This window comes from Salvia miltiorrhiza, chromosome 5 (genome assembly GCF_028751815.1).
Source record: "Salvia miltiorrhiza cultivar Shanhuang (shh) chromosome 5, IMPLAD_Smil_shh, whole genome shotgun sequence".
NCBI lineage: Eukaryota > Viridiplantae > Streptophyta > Magnoliopsida > Lamiales > Lamiaceae > Salvia > Salvia miltiorrhiza.
In genome coordinates, this window is record NC_080391.1 from 22,683,912 (window position 1) to 22,706,979 (window position 23,068).

Sequence of the window (23,068 nt, forward strand, 5' to 3'; positions counted from 1 at the left end):
TATGTGGTGGATAGAAGCGGATCTTCCAGTGCTAGATCCATGAGTAACATTGCTTCGCAAAGTTGGGCGGATGAAGTTGAAGCGGGGAATAACCCCGCCTTTTACTCTTAGCTCCATGAATGTTCTTGCTTGGAACGTCCGGGGTCTGACGGACGAATCTAAGCGTCTCCTTTGGGAGCATTGTCGTACTTTCTCTCCTATTATTGTTGGCATTATTGAGCCGAAGTCGAATTTTAGAAATACTAGCTCCAACTATTGGTCTTCTCTTAATTTGGTCCATGCTTTTCAGAATGAGCGGTATGACAGGTGTTCGAACATTTTGGTTTTACATCACCCGAAAATGGTGTTCAGATTGGTGTTTTCTTCGGAGCAGACGGTCATTGCGGATTGCCATTGGAACTCTTTTGATTTTCGGGTGGCGATTGTTCACGGTGCTTCTACTCATGTCGAGAGGAGGTCTTTGTGGGCTGATCTCATTAATTTTACTGCTGACAGTATGGTGATTTTAGGGGATTTTAATGTTGTTAAAGGCGCCCACGAGAGAATCAGTAGTTGTATGCCTAGTCAGACTTCTTGCAGAGAGTTCTGTGACTTTATTAATGACACTGGTTTTATTGAGTCGGCTACTTCTGGTCTTCGGTTTACTTGGTCTGGTCGGCGTTTTATGCCTCGACATGTGGAGTCTTTTCTTGATCGTGCTTTATACTCTGAGTCGTTCTCTTCTTTGTGGCATTCTGTTCATACTCTGAACTTGGCTAGATTAACTTCTGATGACTCTCCGATTGTGTTTCAGTGCAGTTTACCGCCCTAGACCAGACATAGATTTTTTTAGATTTTTAAACATGTGGGCGATGCATCCGACTTTTCATGCTTTAGTGGAGGATTCTTGGAGACAAGATACTGGGGTCCTGTGTCCGATTTATAAGGTTATGTTTAAGCTTAAACGGCTTAAGAAGGAGCTGAAGAATTGGAATAAGAACGTTTTTGGCAACGTCGATGCGTTGGTGGATGAAACTCAGAGGGAGTTGATGGATATTCAGATGAGTATTTCGCTTCATGGTTATACGGATGAGTTGTTTGACAAGGAGGTTCAAGCTCAGGCTAAAATTAATGTTGCTCTGTCTCGTAAAAATTGCTTGCTCCAGCAAAAAAGCCGCGTTTCGTGGCTCACGGATAGGGACAAGAATACTGCTTTTTTTCATGCTACGCTCCGCTATAAGTACAAGCCTATGGAGATATCGCAGATTATGATTGATGGGACCAGAGAATCGAACTAGGACAGGATCGGTGGGCATATTGTTGAATACTTCACCACTCTTTTTACTGAGGATAGTGGCTCTGATGTTGGTATTGAGGCGATTGAGGCTGTTATTGACCCCGTTATTTCTGAAGATCATAATACGGTTCTTTCGGCTTCTCCTTCGGACGAGGAGATTACTGCTGCTGTTTTCAGCATGGATGTTGATAGCTCACCTGGACCTGATGGTTTTTCTGGGAAGTTTTTTCAGGTTTGTTGGACTATTATTAAGCATGATGTTTGGGCGGCGGTTCGTACCTTTTTTCTGAAGTCTTATCTTCCGTCGGGATGCAATTCCAGCACTCTCATTCTCATTCCGAAGAAAGAGAATGTCATTTCTGTTTCTGATCTTAGGCCGATTGTCATTTCCAATTTCTTGTTTAAGATTATCTCGGAAGTGTTGGCAACGAGGATCAGCGGGATTACGGTGCTTTATGTCTCTCAGAATCAATTTGGGTTTATTAGCGGTCGTTCGATTCATGATTGCATTCTGATGGGATCTGAAGGATTTAACTGCATGAAGCGTACAGGCAGAGGTCAGAATATGGCCTGCAAAATTGACATCCGTAAAGCCTTTGATACTCTTCGTTGGGGTTTTCTGTTGAATGTTCTTAAGGTTATGGGGTTTGATGTGAGATTTATTGATTGGATCAAGATCATTCTTACTTCTGCCCGGCTCTCCATTCTTTATAATGGGAAGCTTTATGGTTACTTTGGTTGTTCGCGCGGTGTGAGGCAAGGGGACCCTCTCTCTCCTATTCTTTTTGGGATTGCTGAGGATGTTCTGAGTGCTCTCTTTCGCAACTGCGTTACTTCTGGTCATCTTACTCCCATGTCTATGACTCGCTCGCAGCTTTTTCCCACACATCTTCATTATGCGGATGATATTCTGGTCTTCTGTAAAGCCTCTGTTCGGAATGCGAGGACGATTAAGAAGATTCTAGATTACTATAGTTGGATTTCTGGGCAAACTTGTAGCAGTGATAAGTCTCATATTTATTTTTCTGCTAAGGTTCATGCTGTGAATAAGCGTTCAATTCTGAGAGAACTGAACTTTGTGAAGGGTGTAACACCCTTTACTTATCTGGGAGTCCCGATCTTTGATGGGCGTGTCCGTGCTTCTTATTTCAGACCGATTCATGATCGGATTGTAGCCAAGTTTTCCAGATGGCGTGGGCGACTTCTTTCTATGGCGAGTCGTCTTTGTCTAGTTAAGTCGGTCATTCAGAGTTCTATCACGCACTCTATGATGGTGTATAAATGGCCCAGATCCTTGTTGAAAGATTTAGATGAGAAATGCCGCAATTTCATCTGGACGGGTGATGTTAGAAAGACACCTTCTTGTTCGATGAGCTGGAACCGTGTTTGTGCCATCAAGAAGGAGGGGGGCTTGGTATCCGGTCCTTCTCTTTAATGAACAAGTGTTTTTTGATGAAGATGGCGTGGAAGCTTATATGTGGCAAGAGTTTCGGGTTTTCGATTCTGCAGGATAGATACTTGGACAATTTCAGCCAAGTGAGATGTGATTCGATCTCTTCGTCTGTTTGGCTTGGTCTCAAGGAAGAGGTGAGTGATTTGGTGGAGAATTCCTACAGCTATATTGGTGATGGCACGGCCAGGAACTTCTGGTGCGATGACTGGCTGGGTTACAGAATCTCTGAGAAATGCAGGGTTCCTCATTATGTCCTAGATTTGCTAAGACATTCTGTTGCTGACTACTTCTATGATGGGGTGTGGCATTTCACCTAGGATTTTATTAATGCTTTCCCTGAGATTGTTGGTGATATTTTGGTGCTTCCTATTGGAGAGGAGTCTGACACTCGTTACTGGAAGCCTTCTATTCATGGCACTGTCATCGTTTTCCTCGCGTTAGCTGGGGCTCTTGGATTTGGAAGCATTATATTCCAGTTAGACGTTCTTTAGTCTACTGGCGGATTCTTCATGATCGTCTTCCTACCTATAATCGCCTGATTAGATATGGTATGATCATGCCCAATCACTGTGTTTTTTGTTTTTCCTCGGGTGAAACTATGGATCATGTTTTATGGTCTTGCGGCTGCGTTAGACCTCTTTGGATCGAGTTCTTGAGTTGGTTTCAATTATCTGAGGCTGTTGATGATGCTGATTTGCATAGTTTCTTGGTTAGGGCCTGGGGGTACAAGTTCAGTTCTCAGCTGGACAGTTTTTGGCGTGCTGGAATTATCACTATTTTATGGGCGATTTGGACTCAGAGGAACTCTTGCATCTTTGATAACAAAAGTTTTGAACAAAGGCGGATCATACATGTTGTCAAAGTTGCTTTTAAGGAGATGGAGAATAACTTTAATCTTGGTCATATGAATAATTCTTGGAAAGATTATACTATTCTCAGATCGATAGGTGTTGCTACACGTGCTGCTCCTCCTCCGGATTTCATCGACGTGCACTGGTGGCCTCCGGTGTCCCCTTGGATTAAAGTTAACACGGACGGCTCTGCGATGGGTGCTCCAGGCAATATTGCGGCTGGTGGAGTCTTCCGTGATAATTTTAATTGGGTCCGTGGTTGTTTTCATTATAAGGGTGGCGTTGGTTTTGCCTTTGAAGCGGAGCTTCTTGCAGTTATCAAAGCCATTCTCATTGCTCATGATCGGAGATGGCTTCATTTATGGGTTGAGTCAGATTCTATGTACATTGTTCATCTGCTTGAGGAGCGTTCTACTGCGGTGCCTTGGCGCTTCATTGTGTTATGGCGTAAGGTTCTTCGTCTCCTTCCTAATTTTAATCTTCAGATTTCTCACATTTATCGGGAAGAAAACAAAGTTGCTGATATTATGGCTAACTATAGTAGAGAAGAAGGCTGGTGGCCTTATGCTATTGAGGAGATTAAGGATGCTGTGCGGATTGATATGGCAACTCACAGTCATACTCGTATGCGCTGATGGCTTGCTTCAGTGGTTGTTATGTGGGAATGTTCCATATGGCCTTTTTCAGTTTTCTGGTGCGCTAGATACTGGGTCATATGGAGTCGGATTCTGTTGGTTGCGTCGTGTTTTAGACAGTGACAGGAGTTTTCTGGCAAGATCTTTGGGTTGGTCTTTGCTTCCGCCGTTTCCTTCGTTGATGATGGTGGAGCTGCCTTTTGGTTTGTTTTGCTGCTGTTTTAGTTTTTTGTTGAGTCTGATCTACTTCGTTTTTCGATTTTTGCTTTTTCTTCTCTTTTTGGAGATGGTCTTTTCTTCTTTGCTCTCTGTGGTCTTGGTTTGCGTTTTTTTGGTTAGGGGAACGAGCCGGGTCTGCTTCAGGACGATGGTTAGGCCGGAGTTCTGGAAGCGGTCCCATTTCCGCTTGTTTCCCTCTTGTTGGTTTCGTCTTAGACGAGTACTCTTTTTCCTCTCTAAGGTTTTTCCCTTTGGGTTTTCTTTAGAGAGGTTTTAATGAGGCTCGGCCCTTAGTCTGCTCTCTTGTGCTTTCAAGGGTTCTTAGGTTTTTTGCTTTTCTTTCCTTTATAAAATCACAATTTAATAATAATTAAAAAAAATGTACATATATATTAAATTACAAAACTGTCAAATAAGTACGTAGATCAAAATATGTAAGAATATTACATATTTTAATTGTAGTAATATATAGCTAGATATTGGAGTAAGATTTACATACTCCACCCATAATTTTAAAATTAGATAATCAAATTGTTATTTACTGTAGATGAACATAAATTAAAACATTTGTCAATAAATAACTCACCTCATCAATGTCCGTTTCTGATGGAGTGTGAGGGTTATCTTTCTCGTTGGAAGCCAATGTCTCATTCACATTGAGTTGTGATCCAGCTGGAGCTACATTTTCTTTTGGTTTCATCACCATTAACTACTCCAAGATAAATGATTAATATTGTCAATAAGAATAATATTCTAACTTAATGATGAGATTATATGTAATATAGGAATACAATAACTCACTTTTATATATATCATGCATATTTTGATAATACATTTTGTATATGTACAATAATGTACGTATTTGCGATTAAGTTAATGCATTTTTTTAATACTTACATTATGCATTTATGACAATCCTAGATTATATAAAAATCAACGATCCAAATTGAGCATCATATATATACTACCAATGACAAATATGTACTAGTATACGACTTTCCCTTAAAGGGTGATAAGCTCGTTACCAGCTTCCATGATCATTATTCTTCTTTTTTATTTTGTAGATTTATTTAATTCTAATACCTCTGAAATTGTTATTAGCTTAAAAAATTATAAAATGCATAAAGATATAAGTCAGTTTATTCTTTTTATTCATTTATTTGAATTTAAAGAAACAATATATTGAGTTATGAATTTTATGTAATTGAAATTAATGATGTCAATAATATACTACTCCATAATTTTTGGTGTATTAAAATAAATAAAATATATAAAAATAAAAAGAATTAATTAATCATACTAATATGGACTAAATGTGTGCATTATGAAGGTGACTAGCATATATATGCAGCTCCCTCTATATAATTATTAATTGAAATTATCAATTCTAATTTAATGATTAATAAATGAAATAATATACTCGCATGGTCATTTTGAAGAAGAAAGCATAATATTTGGCCATTAATTGAAAAAATACAAAATTTGGCCATTTTTTTACGTTTTAGGACTGTTTTGCCCTTAATTAGGGCGAATCTGATTCAGATCGGACTCGGGCACACATGGCACTATTAGTGTCATTAGTGCCATATACTCAGTGCTGCACGAATGGTACTTATGACCATATTAGTGTCATTAGTGTCATACGAATGGTACTTATGACCATATTAGTGTCATATACTTGGATACAATTATATGATCATTTTGAACACTTCCCCGTAGGGAAGGGTTTAGATTATCCATTTAGGGTTTAGATTCTTTATTTAGTATATTGCACGAATGGTACTTATGGTCATATTAGTGTCATTAGTGTCATGTAATCTCTTATTTAGTGTTGCACAAATGGTACTTATGGCCATATTAGTGTCATTAGTGTCATATACTTAGATTTATTATTTTTTTTTTTTCGGTTGGCATATGTATATGGCACTAATAGTGTCACATGTGCCTAATCCGCGCAAATCCGAATTCGACCCGAATTCGGTCCGCCCTAATTAAGGGCAAAACAGTCTTTACATGTAATAAATGATCAAATTTTGTGTTTTTTCAATTAGTGGCCAAATATTGTGTTTCCTTCTTTAAAATGGCAATAGCGCTCTTTTAATAAATTATGTTACGATACTAAGTTTTAATTTTGATTTTGACATTAATTATCACATATGCCACATTCATTTTGACGTACTCACCTGCGACTCGACGTTCTGTGAAATGGCTGTGGCAGCAGAGCTGTTTTCCGAGTGAGGGACATTTTCGTTCAACAATGATTCGTCGTCCTTGGTGAAGGGTTGTGCTTTTGGCTACATGAATTCACATAAATTAAAAATGTTAATATATGCTTAAAAAAATAAATTAAGTTTAAACAAGATATATGCATTTAATTTGTACTTACTTGTTGAGGCGAAGAAAGTGGTGGAGATTCCTCTTTCCGACATGATATCGCATCTCCGGCATCCTTTGCTTCTAAAATAATTTTCTCCTACGTACGTTTGTTTGTTATTTAGAAAAGTTCTACAAATTTGATAAACACTTTAAGTGCAAGAGATACACATTTCACAAAATCTCCTGTACATCCGGGTCGTACCCGACCCGAATCCTGACCCGGATCTAACCCAACTGAATTATCCTACCCGAATGTTAAGTGTTAGTGTCATTTCGATGTAGTGTTAGTGTCATTTTCGATGTAGTCATTACAAAAAAACGTAAGATCTGCCGTCGGTAATAAGGCACGGCCGTCGGTGAAAAATGTTACCAACGGCGTCGCCGTCGCTAATCGGCTCGTCGGTAACGCAATTACCGACAGCGATCGGCCGCCGCCAACAATTAACGGCGGCAAAGCCGCCGGCATTTCCGCCGTTGAACGGCGGAGAGTTGCCAGAAAATTACCGACGGCAAATGCCGTCGCTAATTAGCGGCGGCGCCACCGCCGTCGGTAATTTCCATCAGACGGCGGTGGCGCACACGCCGGAGTTGGCCAAGGTATTACCGAGGGCAATATGCCGTCGCTAATTACCGACGGCATTTTGCCCTCGGTAATATTTTTTAATTTAATTTATTTATTTATTTATTTTATTATATATCCACAATTTATTTTCGTATTTATACAATATTGCATAATTTAGCTGAACTTCTCAGTCGGTTACCCATCTTAGTTGTGCTCTAAGTCAAGCACGCTCAACCTTGAAGTTCTTTTTGAATGGTCACCAGTATAGAACACTCGTATTATTGATATATATAGTATCTATTAATTCATTTAAAGTGTACTCCAATATACAATATCATATATATTCATAATCTTATAATATGTCGAGATGATATCCAAAAAATGTTGTTAATTACGGACTGGGCTCGTTTCCGTTCATATTTTTATGTCGGAAAAATATTTATTTATTATTTATTATTAATTTTCAATATTTTTTTTTCAATCTAGTTTATACACCATAAGTATTTTTTCAATCTAGTAAGAATTTTGAATTCTTACTAGGAATATTATCTTGGATTAATGATGAGTGATGAGTGAATCACTAATCAAATTAATATTCTTAAGTTATAATTATAAGTTTCTTACTAAGAATCTTCAATTCTTGGTAATAATATTAGATTATAGTGATGATTGATGAGTGAATCACTAATCAAATTAACATTCTTAATTATAATTATAAGATTCTTAATAAGAATCTTCAATTCTTAGTAATAATATTAGATTAGTGATGAGTAACGAGTGAATCACTGATCAAATTAACATTCTTACGTTATAATTATAAGTTTCTTACTAACAATCTTGAATTCTTAGTAATAATGCTCCCTCCGTCCGCCAAGATTATGGCAATTTGCTTGGGCACGGGATTTAATAAAATTGGTGATGATTTTGATGTAGTGGAGAAAGGGTCCCACCACTTTATGAGATAAGTGGTTCAGATTGAATTTTGAGTGTTTTTTTTGTAAATAAAGAGTGTTAGTAAGGATAAAATATTAAAGTGGATGGTGGGATCATTTCCATAAAATGAAAGTGACATAATCTTGGCAGACACCCGATATAGTAATTGTGACATAATCTTGGTGGACGGAGGGAGTATTAGATTAGTGATGAGTGATGATTGATGAGTAAATCACTAATCAAATTAACATTCTTAAGTTATAATTATAAGATTCTTACTAAAAATCTTGAATTCTTAGTAATAATATTAGATTAGTGATGAGTGATGAGTGATGAGTGAATCACTAATCAAATTAACATTATTAAGTTATATAATTATAAGTTACTTACTAACAATCTTGAATACTTAGTAATAATATTAGATTAGTGATGATTGATAAGTGAATCACTAATCAAATTAACATTCTTAAGTTATAATTATAAGATTTTTACTAAGAATCTTAAATTTTTAGTAATAATATTAGATTAGTGATGATTGATGAATGAATCACTAATCAAATTAACATTCTTAAGTTATAATTATAAGATTCTTACTAAGAATCTTGAATTCTTAGTTATTAACTTAAATTTTATTAAAAGAGAAAACAGAGGACAAAAACCCTTGAAAGCACAGAAAAAGCAGACTAAGGGCCGAGCCTCGTTAAAACCTTGATAAGAAAACCCGAGAGGGAAAAACCTTATCAAGGAAAAAAGAGTACTCGAACAAAAAAGATGCAAGGGAGCTGAGATGGAGTTATTTCAAAAGCTCCAGCCGAACCATTGCCCCTAAATAACCCCGGCACCCAAGCACCGAAACAAAAGACCGAAAACAAAGACCCAACAACAGAAAAAAGGAGCCGAACTCCAAGCTATACGAGGAGCTGGAAAACAAGAACCAAAAAAGCACGAGAACGCCCCCGCCATGCACGCCTCCATGCCTACCCATTCCCACGCAGCTCCCAACTGAGGCTCCAGCACCCCCCATGCACATCAGACCATGCAGCACAGACGCACGTGGCCCAGCAACCGCCGCCGACCCAAAACCAAACGCCGCAGACGTCCACGACACAGCAACTCCAAACGCTAAAAATGAGAGACCATTACTAAGAATCTTGAATTCTTAGTAATAATATTAGATTCTGATGAGTGGTGACTAAATCACTAATCAAATTAACATTATTAAGTTATAATTATAAGTTCCTTACTAACAATCTTGAATGTTTAGTAATAATATTATATTAGTGATGAGTGATGATTGATGAGTGAATCACTAATCAAATTAACACTCTTAAGTTATAATTAATTATAAGATTTTTACTAAGAATCTTGAATTTTTAGTAATAATATTAGATTAGTGATGAGTGATGATTGATGAGTGAATCACTAATCAAATTAACATTCTTAAGTTATAATTATAAGATTCTTACTATAAGAATCTTGAATTCTTAGTACTAATATTAGATTAGTGATGAGTGATGAGTAAATCACTAATCAAATTAACATTATTAAGTTATAATTATAAATTTCTTACTAAGAATCTTGAATTTTTAGTAATAATCTTAGATTAGTAATAATCAATGCATAAATTTTCACTTGTATTTCAATATATATTTAATTTTAATATTTTTGTATTATTATCTTTGACCAACTTATTAGATGATAAATGAAAAAAAGGCTGAAAAATAAATAAATTAATTACCAACGGCATTTGCCATCGGTAATTAACATTTACCGTCGGTAATTAGCGGCGGCGGCACCGCCGTCAGTAATTTTGGCCGGACGGCGGTGGTGCTATCGCCGGATGTCACTGGCGGTGGTGATTAGTGGCGGCCGCATGCCGGTGGTAAATAACGACGGCAATTGCCGTCGGTAATAAATAATATATATTTAAATTAGCGACGGCATAACCGCGGCTGTTTTGCCGTCGGTAATGCGCTGGTAATAGGCAAAAGGCGGGTCGTCGTTTTTGCCGCCATCATGCCGTCAGTAATTGCCGGCGGCGGGCGAAGTTGCTGGGGTGATCAATAGACCATTGCTGCGGAGTGTTTCACGCGTTAGCTGGGCCCCTGATCCGCATAGACCAAGGGCGAACACTCATCGTTTACGGCATGGACTACCAGGGTATCTAATCATGTTCGCTCCCCATGCTTTCGCACCCCAGCGTCGGTAGGGACCCAGAGAGCTGCCTTCGCTTTTGGCGTTCCTTCGTAGATCTCCGGATTTCACCCCTACACACGAAATTCCACTCTCCTCTGTCTCACTCAAGTGAATTGGTTTCGAGAGCATTCCGCCAGTTTTTGGCGACTTTCACTTTCAACCCGATTCACCGCCTACGTGCCCTTTACGCCCAGTCATTCCGAAGAACACTTGCCCCTCCCCTCCCCGTCTTACTGCGGCTGCTGGCACGGAGTTAGCCGGGGCTTCTTCCTTGAGTCTTGTCATGATCACGCACTCGATGAAAGAGCTTTACAAGCGGCGCGATATTGTTGGATCGGGCTTTCTTTCCTCATTCTTATTGATAAAGGGATTACTGACGATAGACTCCTTTGGTGCAGTTACCACAGTTCTTAATGAGATTCAACATGCTCCGCGATGGACGGTAAGCGCTGGTGGCGAAGAGTTCCCTTCTGGTTGATTGGGTGGATGAAGGATCGCATTCTGACCACCCGTTTAGGCTCGTTTGTTTAGCAGAACAAATAAGTTCAACCGAAATACTTGATTTCAAGATAGTGAGTGTCATTTGTAGTGAGTGTCTGTTTGTAAAACAAAATAGTGAATGTCAACTGAAATCCTTGATCGCATTCTCACCACCCGTCGCTATTTACGCGTTTTTTTGTAGTGAGTGTCATTTGTAAAACAAAATAGTGTTAGTGTCATTTCAAGATCGTGTTAGTGTTAGTGTCATTTTAAGAAAAAATGGGTAAGGATAATTCAAGTGGGTCATGATCCAGATCGGATACGTACAACCCGGATGTACGGTACACTCGAGTGTACAAAAGACCACTTCTACACATTTTTTTTTATATATAAAGAGAAGTGCGTGTAAATAAATTAAACAAAAAGAATAAAATTTAAATTGTAAAGATAATGTATTCAGCGATGCATCATACCGATAATTAGTTACGATCATTTAAAGTTTTCGCAAAGACTTGTGTGCGGGTGGCCGCATGGTATGCGGACCACCCGAACACATGTGTTTATATATTAAGTTATAGTAATGATTTTTAAACTTATGATGCGGTGTAGTGGTAACAGCCACTACTCTTTCTCCCCAAGGTCGGGATTTCGAATCCTGTTGGCCCCCATTTTTGTTTTTTGTTTGTTTTTTTTTTCTAGTTTTATTTCTTTCTTTTTTTTCTTTTTTTTCCTTTTTCTGTTTTCTTTATTTTTTTATCTTTATATATATTCTTTTTCTTTACAATATTTTTTTTTCTTTGCATTATTTTTCAATTTTACTATTTTTCTTTTGTATTTTTTAATATATTTTGGTTTTTTTATTCTTTCGGTATTTTCTTTATTTTTCGTTTGTTTTTTATTTTTTGTTTTTCTTTTGTATTTTTTTTTATATATTTTTGTGAAAAATGTAATATTTTAAAATATTACATTTCTTCAAAAACGTTACATTTCTTTCTTCATGTCAATAATGATTTTTTATTATAATAATAATTATTTGATAAAATAACTAAATGTAATGTTTCTAAATAATTACATTTGTTCACGATAATTGTTACTTTTATTTATGAGAATTTGTACTTTAGTTATTTGATCAAATAATTATTTGTGTAAGCAAAAGTAATAGCACTTTTAGGGTTTAGTATTCCCTATTTAGGGTGTAGTATTCAGTGTTTAGAGTTTACAAAATATTGAATGATGGTTAATACTTATATTCACAAAAGTATATATTTAAGCATGGAAATGTATATCTTAGATAAAATTAAAGTAAATATTGCCATTTAAATTTATTATAGAATGGCTAGGGTTTATTATTGAATATGACTAGGGTTTAGTATTCAAGGTTTAGGGTTTAGTATTCCGTGTTTAGGTTTAAAAAATACTGAATGATGGTTAATATTAATATTCACATAAGTATACATTTATGCATTAAAATGTATATCTTAGATAAAATAAAAGTAAATATTGCCATTTGGGTTTATTATTGAATGATTAGGGTTTAGTATTCAGTGTTTAGGGTTTAGTATTCCCTATTTAGGGTTAAGTATTCAGTGTTTACAAAATATTGAATGATGATTAATACTTATATTCACATAAGTATACATTTAAGCATGGAAATGTATATCTTAGATAAAATTAAAGTAAATATTGTCATTTGGATTTATTATTGAATGACTAGGGTTTATTATTGAATATAACTAAGGTTTAGTATTCAAGGTTTATGGTTTAGTATTCCCTATTTAGGGTTTAGTATTCAGTGTTTAGGTTTAAAAAATATTGAATGATGGTTAATACTTATGTTCACATAAGTATACATTTAAGCATGTAAATGTATATCTTAGATAAAATAAAAGTATGCATTCAGTGTTTAAGTTTGAAACATTACATTTCTTCACAACAATGTTTATTTTTAGAGATAATAGGGCCGAATGGCCCTACTGGGCATACAAAATCAAATTTTAGCCTCAAATCTTAAAACATCAAATTTTAGCCATTAATTAGGCGGAATGCCTAATTTGCCCTTCCATCTCCAACCCATCTCCAACCAAGTAACAGTACGTGTGATCCAAGCTTCCCTCCTCTCTCTCTCTCTCTCGCGCCCTCTCTTTCGCGCTCTCTCTCTTCCGCGTCAATGATGAACGGCAGAAATCGGTCGTGATTCTGGCGGCGTGCTTCCCTCCTCTCTCTCTCTTCCGCGTCGATGAAGAGCAGAAATCGATCGCGATTCTAATTCCGGCGGCATGCTTCCCTCCTTCCTCGGCGGCGGCGGTGGATCTGATCTGATGAGGCGGCGACGGTGGATCTGATCTGATCGTTGCGCCGCCTCCTCCATCGGCAGATCTGATCTCCGCCTCCTTCGATTTCAGTCATCGACTGATCTGATCTGATCTGATCTGATCTGTGCTGCACGTATGGCACTTATGGCACTAATAGTGCCATAAGTGCCATAAGTGCACACTTCCCCCTAGGGTTTAGATATTCCATTTAGGGTTTAGATTATTCATTTGGGGTTTAGATGTTCCATTTAGGGTTTAGATTATCCATTTAGGGTTTAGATGTTCCATTTAGGGTTTAAATGATGTTGTTGTTTCTGTATTTGTGCTGATGACCATTTTACTTAGTTTTATTTTGAATTTCGTTGGCACTTATGGCACTAATAGTGCCATAAGTGCCTAACCCGACCCGGCACGCGACCCGCGTGCCTGATCCTACCCAGTCCGTCTCATTAAGGGCAAAAACGTCCAAATCAATAAAAATGGCCAAAATTTGTGTTTTTTCAATGTGTGGCCATAAATTGTGTTTTATGCTTCATTTTGGCTACTTCAAAATTTTACTCTTATTTTTATTCATACGAATGTTTACTTTTAGTTAGTTACTTAAGTAATAATCTTTGTAAATAAAAGTAATTATTGATGTGAAGAAAAGTAAGCTTTATAACAATAATGACTTTTTAGACAACAATGATTACAATAAATATAATATTTTTGAAACATTACATTTCTCTATATCAATTATTACTTTTTATTATATATATCAATGATTACTTTTAATAAACATAAATAATAATATTATTATTTGATCAAATAATTATTATCGTAAGAAAAAATAATTATTGATATGTATAATGCTTTATATTGAATGAAGGTAAATATTTATATTACCATAAGTATACATTTGTGTAACAAAATGTATATCTTATGCTTATTAAAAGTAAATACTCATATTAGGGTTTAGTGTTTAGGTTTTAGGATTTAGTTTACAGGGTTTAGGGTTTAATTTATAGGATTTAGGGTGTAAACATATAATACTTTATATTAAATGAAGATAAATACTTATATTTACAAAAGTATATATTATGCTTATTAAAAGTAGCATTTACTATAAGCAAATGTAATAATTTGGGGTGACGGATCAAATGGGCGCGGGTCAGGGGCGCGGATCCGGGTCAGGGTTGGGGCGCGGGTCAACCCGGCCGCATCCCATGCGGGTGCCCTCACCCAAGTCCAACTCTAAAGTTTTAACTTATGAAATTAATAATTTACATTTATATATACTTAATTATTTCTTTTACTTGTGATTCAAGTTTTCAGAAAAGTCCAAGGCTAGTCTTACGTACTTTCTAAACAGGAGTACTGTATTTCTCTACCTTGTATCACTGGTACAGATATATATATAATTGAAAAGTAACCCTCCATTTATGAATGACCTATTTTTCATAGAATTTTGAATGTGAAGTGTGAACCACTTGATCCATATATATTAATGTAGATGACGAAGATAAAAAAAGCTGTGTTTGGAGAGCAAACTTACTTGAGCATGATTGGCAGTGGGTGAATTAGTACTAAGCAGCTGCTGGTTGGTTTGGAGAGCAAGTAATATATCTTGAGGGGATTTCTCCTCACAACTTAGTTGGCTATTCTGAATTTCCAGAACATCTCCCATCGCTCTTGCAAATTATGTATATGCTATTTGGGCATGTGCTGATTCAATACAGATTTTCTTTAATTTTCTTTCAAGACCAATAATGAAACACAGATATTATCATGTGTATGTATGTGGTTAGCATTTCACAACTACTAATCTTTATATATAAAATTCAACTTGCATTTATTAATTCGGTAATTAATGGTGTTATGCGTGTGGACCCACTCTATGGGAAAATATATACTCCTATATAGTTGGCATTTAATGCATGTGTAGAGGCTTGCGGGTCGATGCAAAGTCGTCGTTCGCGTACATGCAATTTAGGGTGTAATCCAATTCATCGAACCTAAGTATTCTTCTATTAAACTTTTGCTTCATTATTATCGACTAGAGTTTTAATTTTTGTTTACGGAATAATTCGAACTTAATCGAATCCAAAGAAATTTTATAAATTTTAAATTATGATGATTAAAGTATCTTTTAAATAAATTATCCCCCGTCCCAATCTATATATCTATATATTATATAAAAATTCAGTATAACGGTAACTTTTTCCCGGAATAATTCAAAAATTTACCGCAAAATTCAAATTTGTTTACAGTCAAATTAAATACAAGTGAGTGCTATGCATTCGTAGAGAAATCTTTATACTCAATGTAGATTACGAACGTGAATAATTAGAATAGAGAAAAAAAGGGAAAGTAATAATAATAAGTGTTTTTGGCTGGGGAACTTCCGTCAAGATTAATATATTAAGCTTTTTCTATTTGAAAGTTGTGTTGTTGTAATCTTTGTCGAGATATATTAATCTCTTTTTTTTTTCGTGGACGCAAATTTTATAATCAAACCACGTAAAGTTCTTGTTTATTCTGTGCTTTTTATTTCTTGTTTGAGTTTGAAGATTCAACGATGGGCGTGACAGAAATGGACCCAATTTTTAGTAGAAAGGAATGGAGACCTCAACTACCTGGATTTGTATGGACATGCTCGTTTCTACATTTATGAACATGACCCCCCCAAAGATATACCAGCTGTATCATTCATTTCGTTCTACATTTATGTCTTGTTAGACTAATTAAAATTCTGGCCGGTGAGGTTAGTGAATACTGAATATCTATCAGTTGAAAGACTTGCTATTTCTCTCGTAATTTGTTCGTCCACATCATGTGGTATGCATGAGTTTTCTTCTAGTCTTTACATGGATATATACTCCTGCCAAATCAGTTTTGAGTCGTTTTTTTTTTCCATCAAAATTGTTTGATCATATTTATGTGAAACACACAAAATCATATATTTGGCTGTGATTTTAATTATCTTTATGGCATGGATTATGAGTCATTAATGCAGAGTGCTATTAATTATATATCTAGGCTTAACTGAAAGACGCTTTAATTTATAGTTGCATCGGATTATTATTTTAACTACTTATATCATATATATGATGTTAAAGAAATTTGTGATTTTTGAGTAGATTATGATATGGATCTTGAAAGCACAACGCAAGCCTCCGGTAGGTTGAATGAAAAACTGAAGAAACTCTCCGGGGCAAAATCAGAGTGCACAATCTACAGAGTTCATAGAAATTTACGGAACGTGAATCCCAAGGCTTACGAGCCCGAGGTGATCGCCATTGGTCCTTATCATCGCAACAAGGATCACCTAAACATGATGGAAGATCACAAGCTACGTTACCTGCAGCAGCTCATCAAAAGGAAACCTTCCAACAATGTCGAAAGCTACGCCGCATGTGTGGGCACATTGGAAGCGGAAGCACGAAAATGTTACGCAGATCAGCCTACAGGCCTAAGCTCAAGCGAGTTGATAGAAATGCTTGTAGTGGATGGATGCTTCATCGTTGAGTTATTGAGGAAGTTCGTGATGGTGTTCGAGAGGGAGAGGAATGATCCGATCTTCGAAATGGACTGGATGACCAACAGCCTGCAGCGCGATTTAATGCTCATCGAGAATCAAATCCCCTTCTTCGTGTTGTGCGAGCTGTTCGACCTGATTGAGACTCCCGGGCAGCATAGCAGGTTGCGGTACCTTCTCCTGGAATTCTTCGGCAGTCTGTATCCTGGGGAAGGCTCCGGAGGAGAAGCGAGTGTAGGTCCTCGTGAGGTGAAGCATTTGCTTCACTTCATCCATCGTAATTGGATTCCCTGCGGCACGGGCGGGAGGAAGAGACGGGATAAGGGGTTGCAGTTCATCAACAGCGCCGCGAGGCTCAAGGAGGCTAATGTCAGGTTCGAGAGATCCGAGCGAGCTGCGTTGTTCGACGTGGCGTTCGAAAACGGGGCGATGATCATGGCGCCTCTGACCGTCGAGGACAGGACGGAGTCGTTCCTCCGGAATCTCATCGCGTACGAGCAGTACTTTGGGCACAATTTCGTGACGGATTATGTCAAGTTCCTGGACTGCCTGGTTGATTCCTCCAAGGACGTGGAGATACTGTCGCGCAACGGAATCCTGAAGAACTGGATGGGCGATGAGGAAGCGGTGGCGAAGATGGTGAACAAGCTGGGTGAATCGGTGGTAGGGCCCGGGACAAGCTTCATGTATGCGGAGATGTTTGAGGAAGTGGAAAAGCATTGCAGGAAAAACAGGAATAGGTGGATGGCCAAGTTGAGGCGTAACTATTTAAGTAGTCCTTGGGTTATAATTTCTCTTCTTGTTGGTGCACTGCTGCTTCTGCTCGCACTCACGCAAACATTGTTTACCATATTACAGGTGGTTTTGAATAAGAATTGAAGAGGGACTCACCATTTCTGCTCTATCACTGCAAACAACCAACTCATCAACTGCATCTCATGTAAACTCATTTAATTCTAACTACTTAATTCACTCTAATTATATATGTCTAGTTATTTTAATTCTATGTGCACCATCATGTGTTAAAATCTAAAATGAGGGAACCCATTTTGCTATAGTCAAACCACTAAATTACATTAATTCATTGATTAAAGACCCAGGGGACAAAATTGTCACACCTTATAACTCACTTAGGACTACTCCTATATCTCCACCAAACACTGCACTCATGTTACAACACACTGTGCAATTAATTAATGCAACATCGATTAAGGACCGATGCATAAAAAAATGCATTCCGTGCTATGCACAAAAAATATTTTATATTTTATATTTATATAAAATTGATACCAATTCAATTATTATATTTATAAATCTAATTAAAACTTAATTTTAATTAAATATATTTAAGTTGAATATTGAGAAAATTAAAAAATTAAAAAAATTCACAATAATAAAAATTGATATTATGCAAAAGGCAAAAAAGATATAAGTTAAAAACAATGAAATAGAAATAAAAAAGAAATTAAAAATAGATTTATTAAAAAAAAGATGAGAGAGGAGAGAAAATGTTTTGAAATTTTAATCTTTAAATAAATACTATAATTTTTAGATTTTAAATCACATATTTACATAATATATAACAAATTAAAGTTCTTATCGTGATCTTTAATTCGACATGCATATTAAATATTTTATAATTAGTCAAATTTCACAATTTTAGAAAGAAATAAACAAAAAAAAAAGAAAAGAAAAAGTATAGTTTACAAATAAACTTTCAATTTTATTGATAAGAGAGATGAAGAATGAAAAGTGAGTAACATGGATTGTTATTTAAATTTTAAAATATATTTTGTAATAAAAAAAGGATATCGTTTTGATTAGAGTTGTATCACGTTGAGTTGTTGACGCCATCTCAAATTCAATTTTGACTGAAATTTGAATAATGGGAAAAGTACAATAAAGTTTAAGTTTGTGTACTTTTTTATAATTTTCAAAGTTCGTAGAAAAAAATAAAATGAATCAAAGTTCGTGTATTTGGGACGGGTGCGAACATTTATCGACATGCCTACGTGGAACTTTCTTCAATTTTAAGTGTTTTGTTATTTAAATTATTTGGATATGAATAAACATTTATGTGGGAAATGCATAATTAGCCTATAAAATAAATCGTATAACATATAAAGCCACAAGTATAAAACTATAACAAAAATAGCCAATTTGACATGAAAAGACAATTGTATCCTCTATGGGGCCCTCCTCTCTCTTCTCTTTTATTCTCTCCTCTTCTCCTCTCTCTCTCTCTCTATATATATATATATATATGGTAGGGATCCATGGAGAATTACACTATAATAGAGAATAGAGAAATAATATCTACCGCAAGATTAATAAACGGATCTGACGGTACATGATTTTCTCCAAAAACAATTAAAACCGCCTAACATTAATCACGTTTCATTTTTTAATTTGACAAAAGGGTGATTAATTAAAATACATAATACGGTAAATTTAGAAGATTCACTTTATCCCACCTTTCATGCTTCCACTATCCTCATTCCTCACGCAAACTTTGGAGAATCAGGATTTCCAATTGGTAAATCTAGAAGATTTTTTATTTATACTGTTTTAAATGTTATTCATTTTTTTTGTGCAAATTGTTCTTCATAATATGATATCTACATAGGAACTAACCTTCATAATAACATTCTACACTAGGAACTAACCTTCATAATAGATGTTATTCGATTAGAAATCATAACTCATTCGTTTTTTATTCGCAATAATTTGATTTTAAAAGTATAAGATATTAAAAATAAATTACTCATAAAATTGATATACAAAACATATAAATAAAATTTCATTTAACACTAGATGACTGTTACTATGAGTTTCATTTTAAATGTTTACAATATTGCTTACATACACTATCTAAAAAATATTATATTTCAATTCATATAAAAAATGATTAACATGAAGCTTTTCGCATAAGATTCATAAAATTATGAATATTCTAGTGAAAAGTCTGATTATTGATATCTGACTGAGAATTGTAAAAGTATTAAAAATAAAACTTTTCGAACAAGTGTAAAAACATTACGAACATCCTAATAAAATATTCGAATTTAAAAATATTAAATATAAATTTTTTCGAACAAGCGTAAAAACATTACGAACATGCTAATAAAATATTTGAATTTTTTTTGTTAACCTAAAATATTTCGAACAAGCGTAAAAAGTTACAAACATCTAATAATCTTTGAATGTTATTATTGCCATATTGCATTTGACATGTATTATTACATTCATGAATAACACTACTTTATTCATCAAACCATTTTTCTTATTCACAATTTATGAATAACAAATGCGTTATTCAACAAATCATTATTTTTATTTGTGTACATTTTCAAAAATATTATAATACAATATAATGCGTTATTCATCAAATGATTGAATCATGCATGTTGTCTATTGTTGTGAATTATATCTTGTTTTTAGACCACTAAAACCTGCACACACACACATATATGCATTTTCTTTATTTTTAAATTTTTTAATATTCAATTCGAATATATTCAGTTAAAATATATTTTTTTATTATATTTATACGTATGATAATTGAATTAGTATTAATATTATACAAATGTAAAAATTATAAAATTATTTTTCCATGCATTACACGGAATAGAAATGCTAGTATATAATATTAAATTAGTGACTTGAAATTGAAAAAAAAAATGACTATAATTGTAAAAGCAACTCTCATATGCACATCGATCGATTATTGATCAAGAATATTGCAAGACAAAGAAATCAACAATATTATAGTTAGTGAAAATAAAAATAGAAAATCATAAAATAAAATAAAAAACATAACAAAAAAGAAAAAGCATAACATCAAAAGACAAAGAAAATAGAAGGACTAATTAAGGATTAAAATAAATTAGAGGGATCGAACATGCGACATCTTAAATTTCGCTCTAATCATTCACCACTTTGTCCAATAGTAGCATTTGTATTATAATTTGAACATAATTACTCTTATAACATAAAATAACAAGTATTAGAAGACATTAAAGTTGAAATAAAAACTATATATAAATATAAACAAATGACTAATATCATATATTGGCTACATGTTTTGGCTATTTATTAAATTAGAAAAATAAATAAATTACTATAATTGTGAATGAATTGTTGGAGCTTTTGTTGGTGTGGGATGAAATTGTGAATAAATTATGTAATCGTGTACTGAAGAATCAGGTTTTGTGTACAACTTCGTGCACTTAATAACAATGGATAATAACAGGTTTTGTGTACTACTTCGTGTTCTCATTTACATGTTTCGTGTACTATACGTGTACTGAAGAATCAGGTTTTGTGTACAACTTCGTGTTCTTATTTACATATTTCGTGTACTGTATCGTGTATTGAAGAACATGTTCAAGTGTGCACGGTATCGTACACGACTATGATCTTTTATACACGGAACTAGACACAAAATCAAATAACATACTTTTAAATGATTCAGCATCGATATGGATGTTAACATTTACATTTTCCTTGCAAATTATGATTCAAATTTCAAAATAAACATACTTAACACGATTTTATTGACTTCTAGTATTAAATTAGTGATGTATCAAAGACTTACAATGTTGTTAGACAATGCACATAAATATTAATGAAGTAACTTAAGTTTGATACGAATAATAAGTCTTATTGTTGTTTTAAAGTCATTATCCTTAGAGATTATAAACACAACTAAATTGGTTCATTTCATCAACTTATAATGATTGATTAAATCAATAATCGATCTAAAATCAATCATCCTATACGGTGCACGAAATTAGGGTACACGAATCCTTAGGGTACACGATACACTGCACGAACCACTGCACTACACGAATGATTCGTGTACCATAATCTCGTGTATAACTGATTTCGTGCACAATATCGTGTACGCTTTCGTATACCAATTCGTGCAAGGAAGATCAAAGTAGGACCCGCGCCCGCGGTTTATGGCCGCTATGATGCATAATGATAGGTTGATACGGCATCTGTTAAAAGAAATTACACGACTTTTAAATATACCGAAAATCAAAATTGTGTACATATCGTGTGTAGTTTCGTGTACAAACTCGTACACTGAAAAACCCTAGTTGTGTAAAGACTCGTGCACATAATATGTAGCTTGAAATATTAAAATATGCATTATAGTAACAACAAATTAACCAAAAATTTAGGTTTGTGGCATAAAAACGCATTTGTGCAGTGTTTCGTGTATACCTTCGTGTAAGGGTGAGCAAAAAATCCAAAACCGAATAACCGAACTGATCTAAACCAAAGTTTAAAATATGGTTCTATTTTTCGGTTCGGTTTGAATTTTTTAAGACCGAACAAAACCGAAAATCGAATTATATTTATGTTTTAATTATAATTTTCTAATACATAACTTATTGTCTAACCCTAATCATAATATTTTAAATATATGTTTCTGAAATAAATGATGGATAATAAAAAAAATATAATACAATTTTGAGCATTTTTTTAAATTTTATAAAAAGAATTCAGTTTTTCGATTTTTTTTCATTTTTTTCCAGATTAATTCGATTTTTCAGTTCGGTTCGGTTTTAATTTTAAAATTTTGGTTAATTTAGTTCGATTTATTCGGTTAATTCGGTTTGGTTCGATTTTTTTTCAAAACTGAATATAAGTTTGGTTTTAGCAAAAATCGAAAATCAAATAACCGAATGCATACCCCTACCTTCGTGTACTCAAGAACATTCGACCTAAGAATTTCTTGTCCTACTGTAACTACAATCTAAATGTAGTTCCAACTGAAAATGTTAAAATATACACTATAGTAACAATAAATCAATCAAAAAACTATGTTTATCGTATTAAAATAATATCGTGTACGATTTCGTGTATTACTTTGTGTACTCAAAAACTATGATCCATACATCATCCACCTCCAAATATTAAAGCATGCAATATATTAATAAATAAACAACTAGAAAACTACGTTTGAGGCATAAACGTGCATTCATGTACATATTCGTGTGTACCTTAACTGAAATGAAATGAAGCTGAATCTTCCAGAATCAATTATATATTCACACTCTAGCTCTCCATATATTATTTCAAAATTTCTCTCTCTAAAATATAGTTTTTTGAATTTTCAAATTACTAATGAGGATGTATGGCTTTTGATTATAGTTAGTAAGTTTGTACTTACTAATGGCTTATGATAAATGATTATAGTTAATGTAGCAGTACATTTTAAGGAATAAAGAATTTATTTCTATAAAT

At 34.7% G+C, this 23,068-nt stretch overlaps 2 protein-coding genes across 7 annotated transcripts in view; one reads left to right on the forward strand and one right to left on the reverse strand.

Annotated features, from left to right (window-relative positions):
* The window catches only part of LOC130986790 (uncharacterized), a 42,222-nt gene extending 27,147 nt beyond the window's left edge, over positions 1–15,075 (reverse strand). For all 5 annotated transcript variants that reach the window (XM_057910324.1, XM_057910325.1, XM_057910326.1 and 2 more), the window contains exons 1-4: positions 14,828–15,075; positions 6,821–6,907; positions 6,618–6,728; positions 5,021–5,143 (exon numbers count right to left, since the gene is read on the reverse strand). In XM_057910324.1, the coding sequence (XP_057766307.1) occupies positions 5,021–5,143; positions 6,618–6,728; positions 6,821–6,907; positions 14,828–14,959 (453 nt within the window). In that variant the 5' untranslated portion in view covers positions 14,960–15,075. The remainder of the gene's footprint in view (positions 1–5,020; positions 5,144–6,617; positions 6,729–6,820; positions 6,908–14,827) is intronic.
* An 850-nt stretch (positions 15,076–15,925) lies between these two features.
* Positions 15,926–17,714, forward strand: LOC130986781 (UPF0481 protein At3g47200-like). Of its 2 annotated transcripts, none has more exons than XM_057910308.1 (2): positions 15,926–16,036; positions 16,413–17,714. In XM_057910308.1, exon 2 carries the CDS (start codon positions 16,421–16,423, stop codon positions 17,687–17,689), a length of 1,269 nt encoding a protein of 422 aa, XP_057766291.1. In that variant the 5' UTR covers positions 15,926–16,036; positions 16,413–16,420; the 3' UTR covers positions 17,690–17,714. The 2 variants fall into 2 exon arrangements, with proteins under 2 accessions (XP_057766291.1, XP_057766290.1); XM_057910307.1 differs by having other exon boundaries at positions 15,978–16,110.
* Positions 17,715–23,068: the final 5,354 nt, after the last annotated feature.